This window comes from Vidua chalybeata, chromosome 6 (genome assembly GCF_026979565.1).
Source record: "Vidua chalybeata isolate OUT-0048 chromosome 6, bVidCha1 merged haplotype, whole genome shotgun sequence".
Lineage (NCBI taxonomy): Eukaryota > Metazoa > Chordata > Aves > Passeriformes > Viduidae > Vidua > Vidua chalybeata.
Window position 1 is genome coordinate 46,839,076 of NC_071535.1, and position 16,733 is coordinate 46,855,808.

Genomic DNA, 16,733 nt, shown 5'->3' on the forward strand with positions numbered 1-16,733 from the left:
AGGGAAATATCAGACAACCTTATTAATGACCATTGGTACCAGCATCACCTATAATACATCACAAGGTATGTTTAAAGAGCTTGGATTATGCAAAATCAATCCCTGAGAATTTAAGATGTGCTTTTCTTGAGCTTCGCAGTGTAGCATTTACTCAACCTGTGCACATTAGGATATGCCCATTAAGTATGAGCTTGTACAAGTTTTTTTTTTTTTCAACAAATCTTGCCTCATTTGATGATTGGATGGTGTGTTTTTTTGTGAGCAAAGAGCTATTTAATGTTTGGGTTTTCCTCATCATTTATTTTATGGATCCATTTATAACTTCTGCTCACTGCATTCAAGCCTTGCTATGAATGCAAGGTAGGATTTCATCACTGTGTCTTAGGTTTCAAAGTATTAATTATACTGTTTCCATATTATGTTTGCCACATTGATCTGGTTATCTCCATTTTTATGAGGATGCAGGATTCTGCAAAATAAAACTCCAAATTGTCAACCAGTTTTTAGTGTACAGTTGGATGCTCTTGGGGCCCAATAGTTCAGGATACTTGGTGCTTGCTAACAGTCTTTTACTGGGAGAGCACAGTGCCTACCAACTGCAATTGCTGCTCCACATGCTTATAAATGCTGGAAGTCAAACTTGGATTTGTAGAACTGTGATTCTGAAAACTGGGGAACATGCAACTCATAGTTACCTTTGAACATCTCAGTTTAAGGCACCTGTTCATTTTCTTTCACAGAAGGATTCTCTGGCAGGGACAGAGTTTGATTCTCCCATGTGTCAATCAGCTGCATGCTTGCAAGCTTATCCTTATTGACACTAAAGTTTCCTCAAATTGCTACTTCCCAGCTTCAGTCACAAGTAGAAAAAGGGCATTGGGCACAGTAATGCATCCACCTGACTTACCTGCAGAGCACAGTGTAACATTTTCAACCTTTTTTTTTTTTGCCAATTCTTAACTTTTGGGTACCTAATTTGGTGATCTTTATGCCCTTTTAATACAAGGGTCTGGTTAATTTTTAGAATTAAAACCTCTTAAAGGTTCCATGATTTAAAAATTTGAACTGATAATTAATGAATTGATTTGCAGATTATCCAAAAATGTAATTGCACCCAAGGAATAAACAGCTGTAAGATGGCTGAGGGCTAGATGCTGAGTTTTCTCATCCAAAGGTAAATGACTGAGTTGAAGCTTTAATGGCAATATAGCACTCAGCCTTAACTACACCTACTACCTTAATTACAGCCTTACCTGCAGCTCCTGCCTTCACTGCAGCCTTAACTACCTACTGCTGCTGGAACCTTTCATTAGTGTCTCCCTGCCTTTCTTTTCTCTGTGATCTGTGGCTATCACTTTCTCTACTCGGAATGCCAGTGTCCTTCTCCTGAATTCCCTTTATCTATTTTGCTACTCCTCTGATCTTCCCCTTCATCTCAGCCCTTTGCTACCCAGCATGGGGGGAAAGCAGAAGCAGCCTTTTGCTCTAGTGGGTAACTCCTGCCTCTGAAAGCCAGCTTGGAGACAGTGATGAAGAGAGGGGAAAGAAGGACTCTAGAATCAAGCAACAGCAAAAACAGCCAGATGTGTGAGGATTTCTCTGCAGCTGTACAACATCCTATATCATGGTAATTTCATGCCTTGAAGAATAAATATAATAATAAAATAAAATTATAATAAAAACAAAGGAAAGGAGACTTCTTGTTCCTCCCTCTCTGCAGAAACTCTGTGTCTGTCTGTGAGGCCTAAAGGATGGCCCTCAAAGCAGCTTTTCTTCTTCCCCAAGGAAGGCATGGGATCAAAGGACTGAGGCATGGACATTTATCTTTACTGGGACTTGGGAACCCATCAGGCAGTGTAACACATGGTTTGTCTCACTGTGGAGCACAATCACACAGCTTTTCCTGTCCTTCTTGATCAACCAACCACTTCTCTGGCAAAGCAGTTACTGTGTGTTCCCAGATAAACCGTATGTGCCCAATGGATTTGTGTGTGTGCAGTGCAGGTCTCTCTAACCCACATTAAAAAAAACTGTAATTCACAGGCACATCACATCTGCACTGAAGATATGGCCCTGGTTGTCTCAGATCTAGTGCAGCTGCACAATATCTTGATGTGCACAGACCAAGAGCTACTTTTCTAGTTTCTCAGATGAAATTCAGAAAAGATACGTCAAGGATATATACATTTCTTTCTGCATGCCTGACTTAACTGTCCAGAGCTGTCCTGGATTTCACCATTGCTCTCTTGTCTTATTTCCTCTGGCTTAAATCCCACGTAAATGCTCTGAGGTCCCCTAAGATCCTTAAGATTATTGTGTCCTAGAGTCACAGCTGTGAATGACCAGTCAAAGAGCCCTTCCTGCCCCAGGCAGACTAGCCTTGAAAAATCCCCATCACCCTGGAAATAAACACTGCCAACATCGCTGCTTTTTTGCAGTGGTACCCACAGGCAGCAACTCTTTCTTGATCTTGCTGAGCGATATATTTATTTGTTATCAAGGGCAGACTGGGGCTTTTGCTGCACAGAGATGTAGCAGAATGATGAGGAGGTGGCCTAGGGGAAAAGACAGGGAATGTTGCTCTTGACACATCTATATTGAATAATTAGTGATAGGAGCCAAAGAAATATTCATGACTCTATAGAAAGATAAATAGATTTTTGATTAAATTTGAGTTTTGTCTTTACAGCAGTTGAAGTTGCTGTGTGATTGGTAGCATGGAAACGAGGTTTTTATGGATTCTGGCTGACTGGAGGATCCCTTTTACAGCTGTTAGCCAAGATAATGCTGCAGATATCTAGCTAGTGTGTGCTGGCAAGAATTGAGAATGGCAATGCCAGAAACCCGTGCTCTCTGGGCAGTTGCAATGCAGCTGTTAAATGATTGAATCAATCCAATTTGTTCAAAGGATTTATTATAAAATTTTCTCCACCCAGACTCTTAGACTTTTATAGAATTTCAGTGGTGCTGTTTAAGATCTATGGCGCATTCCACTGCAGTTCAGCTGACCTCAGGAAGGAAAACACTTCAAGGACATTTGCTAGTGGGACACATAAATGCCTATGTTCCTATCTTGAGTTCTTCACAACACTTACATTCTTCTTTTCAAAGTTGTTAGCACAGGAAGCTTTCAAGGTGGTTGCCCTACTCAGCACCCACAATTAAGAGTTCTGAAATCCTTGTTGGAGTCATAATATACAAATAAAAATTCAGGAACACTCTGCAAATTGAGATACTAACTCTTACAGTCCACTCCAGTGCCATTGCCATCCAAAAAGGATTGTATTGAAGGATACTGCTGAACCGTACAGGATGCCGTGCAGGATTTGGGAAGTCTGACTAAAGTTTCTAGGTCAGCCACAGGCACCACCTGTAGTAGCCATTTAATGTACTGTGTGTGTTCATGACTCACACAGAGAGGCAGCTGTACCTTGCAGAACCTAAAATACATACCACAGTGAGAAATTCAAACGTGCTAAGTGACGAGAGCTTGACAGTTACCTAGAATGTGTCTGCACTCCTTTTACCTCCCCATATATTTTCCAGATCTAATGTGATGTACAGAACATGTTAGAACTGACCTTTCTGTTCTGAGGTGACTAAACTGAGCAAATATCCTTGATCTATGTAAGTCTCTTTTTGCTACCATTGCTACTCAACCTATGCACATTAGTATATGGCCATTAAGTATGAGCTTGTACAGGTTTTTTTCAACAATTCTTGCCTCATTTGATGATTGGATGGTGTGTTTTTGTGCCCAATTTCCAGCTGCATTACTGTGTTCCCTACAGTTCCCACACTGCCCTCCTTCAGTGTTCTGTGTAAGCAGTCCAGCAGTAGTGAGAGTTGTACTTGTCAGGCCTGGGCTGCAGTCCCATTTGTGATGCTGCTCCTTACTTGTGCTTTGTGTGTGCCTTAGGGATGGCCTGTACCCTCTACAGCACTGTTAGATATGAGAAAAAGATGACATCACTAGTCAAGCATTCTCTCAAGAATATTTTTGTCTTCTAAAAGCTTGCAAAATCATGTGTTAGTCCAGTGTTGACTTTTTGTGGTTTAGACTTTGAGGTTTTGGAAAGAGTAAGTGTAGTTGAGACATAGGGGTTTAGAAATTAATTTAGGTAATCATCCACGAATCATAGTGCAGGTCTTGGTTTGCTATAAAGAGGCAAATTAACAGGAAACAATATATTTTGGAAGTTTGGGAACATGTACATAACATTAAGCTATTTTATTTCTCACTCTGGCTTCACTTTCTCTCTTGTGGTGTGATAACTGCAGTTCCATTGCTCTTGCTTTAGTCAGAAGAGTAGACTCATAGTGAGGTTCTGGTCACATTTTCAATCCAGCCAGCTGCAGCTTTTAAAAATGTTAAGTAACCTTGTCCATGTATCCATGGCTGTCAGTGACAGAGCTACACAGAGAGCCTGGGTAGTCTGTCCTACCCACTAGACACAAGACTGTTCTTTCTGGTCTTCCAATGAGCAGCTCTAGCCAACTCTCCGAGGGAGGCTCTGGCTTTCATTATCTGTTTTGACTCTTGAACCAAAGTTTTTAAAATGTAGTCTAAACTAAGGCACTACTGAGCAGACAGACTGGTTAGAATACCTGTGAATAGCCCATGACTTAAATGGGTCCAGGGTTAGTGTTGTATTAGATATTGGATTAAGCTACTGAATTCTACTTTTCCTGAAACTTGTGAGGGATCAACTGCATTTCTCTCTCCTCACAGAAGCTTTGCTGTCAAGGTAGCTGCACTCCCAAGTCTACCCTGAGTTTGTTGTCATGCTCTGCCAAAAGCTATGATACCAAATCAGGGCATTCTGTACCCATGGGATGATATCTTGCCACAAGATAAATGTAGTTTGTATGGAAATTCAATTAATGGGCTGTCTCACTAGGCATTAATATAGCATCCTAGCACAAAGCTAACCTCCCTGTGCTTCTGGTTTGCTCATTACTTTGTGAGACAGGTATTGCCCAGCCATGATTGCATTTGTCACAAGAAACACATGCACAAATGAAGACAGGCTTAGGGACTGCTGGGAGGTGTCAGTATAAACAATAGCATGATTTGCACATGGGTTTCAGACACTTTGCATCCCTTTTACTTGTCAAACTACTTTAATAAAGGCTATAAAATAAATAGCCATGGCTATAATCTTTAGAAATTAAAATTATTACCTGGCAAGTTGAAGTAATTAACTCTTCTCAGCCAGGAATCAAACAAGAGATATATGGGTAGAAGGATGTGAAAAGAATACATTAACTTCCCAGGTAATGGTGCTACTGTCCATCCTTTTTTGGGTTTTTATTTTTTGGTGGTTTGGGGTTTTTTTTTGTTTGTTTTTTTTGTTTGTTTGTTTTTGTTTGTTTGGTTTTTTTGTTTTTTTTGTTTTTTTGTTTTTTTTTTGTTGTTGTTTGTGGTTGTTTGTTTGTTTGTGTTTTTTGGGTTTTTTTGTTTTCTTTGTTTGTTTGTTTTGTTTTGTTTTTGTTTTTTTGGTTGGTTGGTTGTTTTTGTGGGGGTTTTTTGTGTTTTTTTTTGTTTTGTTTTTTTTTTTAAAGGAATGTTGCAATCAGGTATTGGCAGCTTTTGTGACCACTGATGTAAATGAGAGTCATCTTAGCAGAAGAGATACCAGACATGGTTTAGGGATGCATCTGTCTTTTTTCCTGTAAAAGGCTTTGCAGTGTAGGCCTTCCTTTTAATTAGATACAAAGCCAAGTTAAAGGGTGGGATTAGAGAACTAGAATTTTATACTCATAGAATATGCCTCGTCTTCCCCTTCATTCCTTGCTTTGAAGAAATTCATAGCAAGGCCGTAGAGTTTTAAATTATGCTAGTTCTTGACCGTTTTCTGGTCTTGTTAGAAATATGTTCTTGTTGAGGTAAGGAAAAATGTGCTGGTTTGCACACTTGTATTCTGTATAATAAGAATCATATGATAAGTCTATCATCATTCTGCTAAACAAAATGGAAATGCACATAACCATAAATACCAGGCTGTTACATACTCATTTGACTGTATTTTGTCTTTCAGATCACCACATTATGCTTGTCCTGAAGTCATCCGGGTAAGTTGGTTAATATTAGTGTACAAAAATACCTTGTTTGAAGTGTCCCTCATTGCAAGTACACAGATAGATCCTCTGTACAAGGAATCTGCCCAAGGCAGAGGGAAAGAAAAGGATACAAGGAACCTAAATAGAGTTTTGTTTGTTTGGCTCAGCCCTGAATCAAGCCAAATTGGGAAATAATTGTATGTTATTCTCACATTACCTTTGCACCATGTGATCGGACAGAAGTACAGGAGCCTGGCTTAATTTGATCTTTTGACCCAAGGGACGTAGTCCCCTCAGCTTTCCTGTCTCTGATGTAGCTGTCATCTCAGTAGAAAAGCTGGTGTTGACTGTCAGTGATGTTGGTTTCCACTAAACAATATTCTTCCCCCCTTCTTTCCCTTTGTCCTCTGAAAATAAGTATCCAAGATTTCAGTGCCCAAGGTTGCCCTCTTCCAAAGCATTTCTCTACTGTAAAGTCAAGCAGGAAGCACATAGGAGAGACTGTCCAGACAGCACTATGAGTTTGCAAATAACACGGCTGGGGACAAGCTCCCTGAAGAACCAGGGCAGGGAAACACACCTTCTTGATGTCCTTAATGCACCTGTTAGTCTGTTTAAATGCCAGATCTGATAATTTGTGAGTTGTCAACCATTCCTGCCCTGCTCACACTTCTGAGCCTTTCCTCACATAGCCCAGATAAGACTGCAAGCTGATATTCACAAACATTTAGTTAGCCAGCTGTGTAGTGGCTTCCTCCTAGTTGGGAAGGCCAACTTAGGAAGCAGGTAGCTGAATTGAAATGTGGGGTTTCCCATTCTCCCCTCTCTCATTCCTCAAGGATAATTAATTCGTTTACTAGCAATCGGTCTTTTGAACCTCTGTGTCATTGCTGCACAGGGAGAAAAATATGATGGAAGGAAAGCAGATGTCTGGAGCTGCGGAGTCATTTTGTTTGCGTTGCTAGTGGTGAGTCATCTTCCTTGCACTAGCCTTTAAAAAGAAAAGAAAAATCTGAAAGTGCTGCTGTATTTAATGGCAATTCTATTGACATCATTTATGGATGGTTTTTTTTAGTCCTCTATTTTTGTATCTCTCAGTGGCATCCTTTCCTCTTATTTCTACATCAGCCCCAAAGGAAAAGCATGAGGAATATTTCACTGCTTCTTTGAAACACTGTTGCCCTGCACAGGAGAGCATAGACAGGCAGCAAAAACTTGTCTCCATAAATGCTCTTTGTTGTGTTGCGATGTTGCACCACAATTTTTGATGGGTAAGGATGTGTAGGGTTGCAACTCCAGGATACAGAGAGTGGCAAACAAGTTGTCCTTTACGGGATCAAGATATGGCTGGGTTTGGGATGTGTTCACTTTTTTCTGTTGTATGTATATATGTGCTTCAGCAGGTATATGCATACATTAACTGCAGTATTTTTTCTAGGAAAGACTTGAGAACCTCATCTTTGTTTCATGCAAGCAGTGAGCTACATTTTAATTTGGTACACATGGGAATATAAAACTGAGCCAGTAGTACAAAGTTTAAATTAGTTTCCATCTGGCCCAGTAATACTTTAAGTGTTCAAAATGTGCTATCTTCTAACTTATCCTTCTTTTGATCAGAGCTTCAATTCTCTGTGGAATTTATTCTGAAATGAAGTTCTATTATAACACTCCTAAACATCCAACAAATGGGTGTCCAGCTGAAGGCAGATAGGCTTGGCATTTGTTATCAATTTCCACAGTATAATGTAGGAAAATATAGTTATATATTTTATATATACTAATACAAGCATATACCACATACAGGTAAAATACTCTATATGAGTATGCATTTTATGTGCATGTTAAGTGGCTCATATCTGTAATAGTTCATCTAATCATCTATAATTATAAAAATAACAAGCCTGAAATAAAATTTTGATTTTTTTGTACAGTTATCAGTAAACCTAATTGCTTTACTTAAGTGTTTTATTTGAAAAAAGCACTTGTACAGTGTAAAATGAGATAAATTCTGGATATTATTTTGTTTAAATATTTTTAATTTTTTTGGTTTTGAGGTTTTTTTTGTATCAAAAGATATGCTGATTCTTTCTTAATGGCTCAAGTCAGAATACCTTGAAGTAATCTCAGTATGATGCTTTAATTCACCTTAACCAGTCTTACTCCTTTTTTATTTTTAGTCATTACAATTCACTGGCATTTTTTAAATTTTAATTTTTTTATCTTGATGTTGCGTTGGAAGAATTTTAACGGTCACACTAGTTAGCACATGGTCATCTCTTACTGAGCAGTTACTTTCATAGCTGATAAAATAGAAGTGTATAATGAGCTCTTAATATAACTTCTTGAATTTGTAAGAACAGAAGAGAGAATGTGTCAAGATGGTTAGGATTTGTCAAGCAGGCTTTTCATTTTCAGGGGGATTCTCTGTGAAGCTTGGGTGTCTGTTGCTGCATCTTTGTCTGTTCCTACATACACACATGAGCCTGAAAAATTATTGAAATAAGTCTATTATTGATGGAGAGTGCAGAGGTCTCCAGTTAAATTATGTCAGGACGAACCCTGCAAAAACTGTCAAGATATGATAGCAGATGGTAGTAATAAAAGAGATGTTGTTGTTACCTTCAGGAAATGCCACACAGCATCCTTTCTGACTTCATCAAGGCTTAAATTGCATTAGCCAAAGTACTGAACTGTCAAAATTGATTTTCCTTTAAGTCTGGAATAGATAGGAAAAATGCAGGTAACTCCGGAGGTTGGTTACAGAAGGCGGGGAGAGGCTCTGCCTTCAAGACCACTGGAATGAATAAACACCAGTAAGCAGTGCTCAGTCGTGGCTGCCATCAGGTGGCTTCCTGAGGCTGCTGTAAATGGAGCTGTTCTTCTCCGTAAACCATAGACACAGGATTGCTTATACAGATGCACTACTCACTGTAGTAAGAGCAGTGCCAGAGCTGACAACTTAAAACTTCATTATCACAGCAGCTGACAGCTTGCAGCTTCCCACAAACCATCCTGGAAATCAAGGAAGCTCAGCACCTACTAGAATTAGGCAGTGAAAGAAGGAAGTGAGAATATCTAAGAAGGTGCAGAGTTGCTATAAAAGGGTATCAGCTTCAGTCAGTAGAGTTATCCTAAAGATTTCAACTTCTCTTTTTCCTTTTTGTCCTTGCAGCAAGGATAGGTCTTTTACTGCTTTTTGTAGCAAGCTGATGATCTATTCAAAATGTAGTTTCAGCTAAAAAAACTTCAAGCCATTCATGTAAGTGAGCTACAGTAGGGAAGCAATAGGAACTGATGACCTGACCACAGCATGGGAATAGGATGGAGTATATTAAACAGATAGAATGTCTGCTGCTTCCAAAGGCTAATGTTGGTTGGGGTTTCTTTCAGCTGTGTCATTTTAATGCTCCATCAGAAAGAGCATGTTCTTTACTGAAAGTCTCTCAAAAGCTGTTCACCTCCTTTTCAATGTCTGCAATAAATGTGTCTCAGGAAGATTAAAAATAAGGAGATGATAAACATTGCTGCTGTGAAAGTATGCCCAGGAGGAATACCAGCAGATCAAAAGCTTGAACTGAATTTAAGTGAATCCATGCATCTTTGGTGAATTTGCCTGGAAACGCAATTTCATATTTTGTATTTTACTTTATAGTGGTAGTTGTTTTCTAATTAAAGGTCTAATTAAAAAAACCAATGTCCTCAGTTTTGTTTCCTATGTTAGAAGAAATACAGCAGCACTAAGAAATTGTTTCTTTTCAATGGATAAAAAGTTTTTTTCACTCATTAGAATAACTCATTATGAGCTGACTTCATCTTTTCCATTCTCTCACCGTATTTATCCTGGCTTTTCTCCTTTGGCCATCTCCAGTTCTCTCACATTGACTGCTCTGTCCCATCCCTGCAGGGTGCCCTGCCGTTTGATGACGACAACTTGCGGCAACTGCTGGAGAAGGTGAAGCGTGGAGTGTTCCACATGCCCCATTTTATCCCCCCCGACTGTCAGAACCTTTTGCGGGGGATGATTGAAGTGGATGCCTCGAAACGTCTCACGGTAAGGAGGATTCGTGAGCAAGGCTTCATTTCTCGCCTTGTTGCAGGAATGGTTGAGCAGCTAAGGTAACTTGGTGACTTAGTGACATTCCTATGTGTTTCCTCCTGAGCAAAGAAGGAGTAGAGTTGGTGGAATCTTTGGGAAGAAATTAGTTACCATTTCTTCTGAGAAGTCATGAGGACAGGTTGCTTTTGTGTTTTTTCTGTAGCCTCATGATTCCGTTTCATATGTAACACTGGGCATTTAGAAGAAATTCCTCATAGCTCATCACAAAACTGCTAGCCCATTCAGGTATTTTGGAGTCCGCCTGAGTTGTCTGATTCTTCTGTCTGATACAGCAGTTTGCTGGGGGCGTGATGTAACTGTTTGAAGGTCACAGGTGTTAGGACTGGTATTTGAAGCTTTGCCATTCAACAGATTGTGATTTTCTTACATTTCTGACAGAAGTGTTGGCTTCTCACTTCACACCACATAAGCTGCATTGTATTCTACCCTGCATTTGCTCTGCATTATCCTCTAGTAGCCTTCAGAGCAAGTGTCTACCAGTCTGCTCTTTCATCCTGTGCCCTGTGGTCCTGAGCACTGCAGGTCCCACAGTGTTGAGCTCCTGGCATTCAGCATTGAGTCTGCATCTAGGATACATCCCTTCACTACAAGAGAGACCCTGCAAGAGTGAGGACTGTGTAGTGATTGTATCCTTCACTAACGTTGTGTTAATGTTTTAGGGAATTAAAAAACATTGGCAATTAAAATAATTTTGGAAAGTAAGATTGCCTGCTTGTCAGTGGAGGCGTGTGCCTTTATGGGTACATTGCCCCTGTAAATCCTATTGTCAGCCCTTGGTGATGATTTTATACAGATTTACTAAGCTCACAGATTCTGAGTGGGAGTATGTATAAAGAAATGTAAATTTGAAACTCCTCCTGGTTCTTCAGTCTGCTAAAACATTTATAAATAAACTCTCAGATCACTGGTTAGCCTCTCTGCTGAGATTGGTAACAACAGTCTATGCCAGCTGTGATGGTGCTTTTGGGATGCAGACACCTCTCTGCTAAGAAGTTAACTGAAACTCCCTTCACAACTCCTTACAATATTATCTGACGTCTGGGTTTTTCTTTCATTCATTGCCAATCCAGGTCACGCTCTATTTGGTGGCATAGGGGAAAAGTTCTTCAGGTTATTTCTAGTATTCCTACTTTTGCAAGCCCAGTAGCCATCACATTTTGCAGTACATAAATAGCACTGATTGAAAAAAAATATTACATACCTTAAACGACCTTTTTTAAACAGATTTTTAAAGAAAGGAATAACATTTTCACAAGTATATTCACAGAAAGAGCACTGCAGAGGTTAGAGCAATATCCTGAGAGATGAGACAGCTGTTCTTCATGGCCAAGAAAGTCACAAAGTCCCTCTCAAGCTTAGCTTCCTTTCCATGATGTAAACATACCAGCTTCTCTCTTGTTTTGTTGAGGTTTTTTTCTCAAAAAAAGTGCTGATGGTCTAAGTATGTTAGGGAGCAAGTCATCAAGTGCTAGATCCTTCTTCAGATTGTTCTGAATTTTTCCAGAGGGCAGAGACAGACTCTAAATACTTTGAGTTGTGCAATACAGCTGGGAATGTACATGCATAGGAGAGAAAGCAGTTGAGCTAATTCAGGGTCTCAGAGTGACACACATCCCCCTTAATCTCTTACTTCCTTATGGAGGGAAAAAAACCCAGATGAGGTAGTTATTGGCAAGCACTAAGCATTGAATAATGAATAAGTATTTGAAATAATACATATTAAAGAGCTGAGAGCTGGGAGGAGAAAAGGTTGGCTCTTTGTTATTAGCTGCAGTCTTTTTTTCATTATTTGAGGGTCTCTGGGTTTGCTGTCCCTGCTGCTGTCACACTCCTGTGCTGTTAGTGAGCTGCTTGCTTTGACTGCCAGGCAGAACGGAGCTCTTTGTTTACTGCACAGGAGCTGGGAATATACAGTTCATTCTGAGGAGAGAGCTAAATTCTATTTTAGCTGTGTCCTATGAAAAAGGGTATAAATATGGGTTTATTTGGAAGCCTCTATTCCTAGAAAATATCTCACTTGAATCAATTTGATATTTATACAAAGATGTGAGCAAAATTGCATCTTGGGTACAATAAGTACAGATGTAGCTGTTACCATTACTGATCATTTGCTCAATAACTCACTAGTGAATTCAGCAGAAAAATACAGTAAAATGTAAGGTCACTAGAATTTTTTTCTTTCATTTTTCACTTCCCCTCTCTGCTTTGTTCCTCTTTTTTTTTTATTTGTATCTCTTTTCCTTTTCATCCAACTGCATTTCCCTCCCTGCAGTAATTGCCATTTCACAGCACACCCACACCTTCCCCAGTCCATCTGTTAAAATGATCAACAAAAACAGAACCAGCATTCACATTTAACTGTCATCATTCGCTTCAGTGTTGGAGCTTGAGAAGATTAATGGAGGGGAGGGTACTCAGAATTATTGTCGCTGGCCCTTTCCAGCCTTAAGAAGCAGGCATTACCTTTCTTTGCATATGATTCATTTGTGGGAACAAGACTTTATTATTTCTTAGTGGACTATTGTTCACACTCACCATGTGTTACATAGCCTCAAATACAGTTAGTGGGACATCCTTGACAACTCTCATTTACTGGGTCTGTTTTACTGAACATGCTGTATGATAAAAGAATTTGTGTTTCTCTTTCATTAAACATAAACTTTTCACGTAAAGTTGATCCTAGTTCCTGGTGATGGTATTTCTGACCACCCATATTTATGAAAGGTGAAATCAAACAAAGAATGAGTACTAAGATGATCAGCATTTGAAAGACTCTGTCTGAATAGTATGGCCTAAAAGAGCTTCAGTTAATGTACATAGATAATGTCTAAGAAAGATTGTACTGGTTATCTGCATATTCATTAAAAGTAATTACTAGGTAGAGAAGGATTATTTAAGCTTAAGGAAGATACTGGCATAGAAACAAATGTATGTCAAATGGCCTTACAGGAAAATGGGCTAGAAGCAAGAAGAATTTTAGTCATATCTGTGGGGTTCTGGGACAGCCTTCTAGTAGGAATAGTGTCAGGAGGGAAATATGAAGTAGTAATAAAGTTTGGGAAGGTTTATGGGAGGTGTGTTCTGAGTGCCTAAAGTACTGCAGGATGAGGTTTCTTTTAGTTATGTTCTCTTCAAATGATTCAGAGTTGCTACAGCAGAGAATTACAGCTCCTGTAGTAAAAACCAGTTGCATTCTCAGCCAATGCTTTCTTCTCCAGAAAGACAAAGGGCAGAGACACTTTTCTTTTAAAGATGGATTAGCACTACTGAGACTTTGTTTCTAGAGCAAGGTGGATCAGAGCAGATATTGCAAAATAAGCTATTCCAATAAAGCTGTTACTGTTCTAGTATTGACATCTTATACTAGAGTAGAATTACTTGTCTTCCATGTTGGGTGTCCACATAGGTGGAAATACCTATGCCTGAATATTACCTAAAAATTCGTGGAATTACACATATTTCAGAATCTCCTCTCTGCTTTATGATTTTGTTTTTTCTTGGATCTGATGCTAATGATGCTGTGCAGAATCTAAAGATTGTTAAGAAATGAAGAAGGGAAAACTCACCCTGACTCATTTCTATAGAAGATCTTATGGTAAGGTGCCTATTCCATAATTTAAATTTTCTCACCTTACAACCTGTAGAAAGGAGGTAATTGTCCAGTTGATGTATTTAGGCTGCCAAGGGCCTGTTCATGCCCCCTGCACATAGGACAGTGATACTTGCCCTTGTCAAGGTCCCTGGAGTCTGCTTTAGTACAGCTGCTACTGCTGAAATGGGTAATGGTTTTACCAGTGCTGTTTGCACTGCCATCCTGAATCCTGTGGCCAAGAACAGCCTGTGTCTTGACATTACACAGTAGGTTTAAAGCTCAGACTAGGAGATCTTCTGGATGAAGATTCATTTGAGGTGTGGGTGCACAGATGGGTTTGAGGCTGGTCCCTTTCCGGACAGGGAAGTTTGAAATTTGACATGAGTTCAAGCCCAGAACCCTCATCTATATCCACAGACTTTGAGAAAGTCTTTCTTCAGGGCAGAACTTTTTAGCTTGGCAACTGCTCTGCTGAGAGCAGTGCCGAAGATGTAGACAGCTCTGTCTTGTTTTCCATCTGCCTGTCTGTTTCCATCTGTTGTTCCCTGCCTTAGAATTCAGACGTAAGCTCTTTGTGGGAGGAGACCTCTTTTTCTGATGAGCTTGTGCAACTCTGTATCACAGTGGGTCTCTCATTTGTGAGAGAGAGAGATGTACACTGAAGAAGCTCCTCGGTGCTTCTTCAGTGTACAAGTTTAGTATTTGGAAGTATTTTTACATAAAACGATGATAAAGGAATTCTCCCTCTCCTTCCATTACAGCATCTTAGCCTGCAGAAATCTCTCTGACTATGCATGTGCAGTGGATCTGAGCATGTTTTGTTATTTCAGAGATGATGTCATGAGACAGTTGCCTGCAGTGACTAGGAGACATTAGGAAGCAGCATTTTTACAACTTCCATAAAATAGTATTAAACTTGGTAAACTCAAGAAAAACCCTCTGGGAAGGGTTGTTAAATGCCTTTGTCACTTAAATGCATTTAAACATTGTGTTTAAATGAAGGCAGGAGTGAGATTAGCTCCCACTGTGTATCTCCCTCCCCTGCACTGCACAGTAGAAAGCTTACAGACTTCTTCTTGTCAAAACCAATCGCCCTCCCATAACTCTCCTGTCACTTTAATGCAGACAAAAAGCAACAAAGCATTAATTAATTACCTTTAAAACAGTAGTGAAGATGTTGGCAGCAGCAAGCACACTTCTAATAACATTTCAATGCAATTAGTTTGAATCAGCATAGGAAATGAGTTTGTAGAATACTTTTCATATCTGGGATATCCCAGCATATTTCACAGCAATGGTTTTGATGTGGATTGAATGGCGGGTGTGTGGGTAAACAGCAGCCATGAGAGCTGTCATATACCTTCAAATGTGTATCAAGGTGCAATGGGGCATCTCTTTCAGAAAAATGCTGTGTGTTCATTAGTTTGAAGGAGGTTGATCAGCAGGGATGGGCAGGAGTCATTTGACATCTCTGAAGGAGCCCAGAGGCTCTGTGAATAAGACATGAACTGATGACCCTCTTTTCTTTCCCCTTTCTAACTCAGAAAGTGAATTGCTATGGCATTTCTGCATGTCACAAGCACACAAGAGCGCAGTGTCCCATGGAGACAGAAAATGCAGCAGGAGAAGCAAGCATGAAAGAGACTTGGACATTGCATAGCTGTATCATCTGCATCTTGTCTGAAATCATAAATCTCTCCAACCCTCCATGTGGTGTATGGGAAATAATGAGTAGATGTGGTTTTACCAGCACAGGAGGCACAGTCCACCCCTTAGCAGATCCTCACAGAAGTATACATCTGTTGAGGAACAATTCTAAAATCTTGCCCCCCATGGAAGCTGTACAAAATAGGCTCTCCTTATGTCCTGTGGTTGTACCTCGGCTTGCACAGAACCAGAAGGAAGAGGGCTGTGTCTCCAGGCTGTTGAGGGAGCTCCCAAATCATATCTTTATCCTGACAGGAGATGGCAGTGTGTCAGGAATACTCCTCCTTGCTCTTAAGAGTGCAGGGGTTACAGGACTACCTAATACAGGGGGATTGTGATGAAGGGGAGTTACTGTGGCAGGCAGATGCCATGGCTGGAAGCTGTGCCAGTGTGCCTGGGCTGGTGGATGTGTGTACTGGGGGCATTGGTGCTGCTTAGAAGACAGATATGTGAGTGCACCTCTGGTTGCAGTGTTGATGCAGTCTGGGGTTTAAAGGAGACTGTTTGTTTCCCACACTGTTTCCTCCAGCCTCCTGTCACGCTTTCCTAAGCTGCATTCCATTGTTTCTTTGTTTTCAGGAAAAGCTGTGACTCTCCTAAAAAAATGATCTCATATATAGCCAAACTCATGTCTTACTGATTTCCCAGACACAGAGTTGTTGCTCCACAGCACAAAGGTCTCTGATTCTTTGCTCTCTGTGGCAAACACTTTATATCTGTGAGATTTTGTTGTTTGCCTGTTCCTTATTTTTTCTTTTCTTTTTGTTTCTTTTTCTCTCTGATTCTAATTATTGTGGAAGTGGAATGTAATAAGAGCAGGACAGCTGTCGCCGTTCTTCCTGACCATTGTAATGGGTCTGTGATTTCCTCTCATATGAGTTTTCTTCCAGCTCTCTCCTGTCTTTCCCCTGAATGTTGCATAAATGTGAGCCCATGTGCAGTGACTATGCATTTTGTTCTGCACCTACAAAGGTGCTGCACATATAATGAATATAAAAAACATTGCTCACATAACAAATAATCCCTGGACATCTAAGAAAAGTTCTTTTCTGCTATGATGATTAAAACAAAACACATTTGGAAGGTTCTGCTGAAAGTATGTCATATGAGCCTTCTGTTCTCTCTGCTGATGAGCTTTTCTCTTGGAAAAATCATGTTGCCTCATTTTCCTGTGCTTTTGGGAAAAGATATCATCATAATGTTTGTGGAATCTGCCTTCCATAGGTGGGCATGGCTACTTTCCGCTTTAATCAG

General features: G+C 40.0%; 1 protein-coding gene across 12 annotated transcripts in view; it reads left to right on the forward strand.

Annotated features, from left to right (window-relative positions):
• Positions 1–16,733, forward strand: part of BRSK2 (BR serine/threonine kinase 2) — a 303,532-nt gene that overhangs the window by 223,776 nt on the left and 63,023 nt on the right. For all 12 annotated transcript variants that reach the window (XM_053946173.1, XM_053946174.1, XM_053946176.1 and 9 more), the window contains exons 6-8: positions 6,042–6,075; positions 6,962–7,030; positions 9,968–10,114. In XM_053946173.1, the coding sequence (XP_053802148.1) occupies positions 6,042–6,075; positions 6,962–7,030; positions 9,968–10,114 (250 nt within the window). The remainder of the gene's footprint in view (positions 1–6,041; positions 6,076–6,961; positions 7,031–9,967; positions 10,115–16,733) is intronic.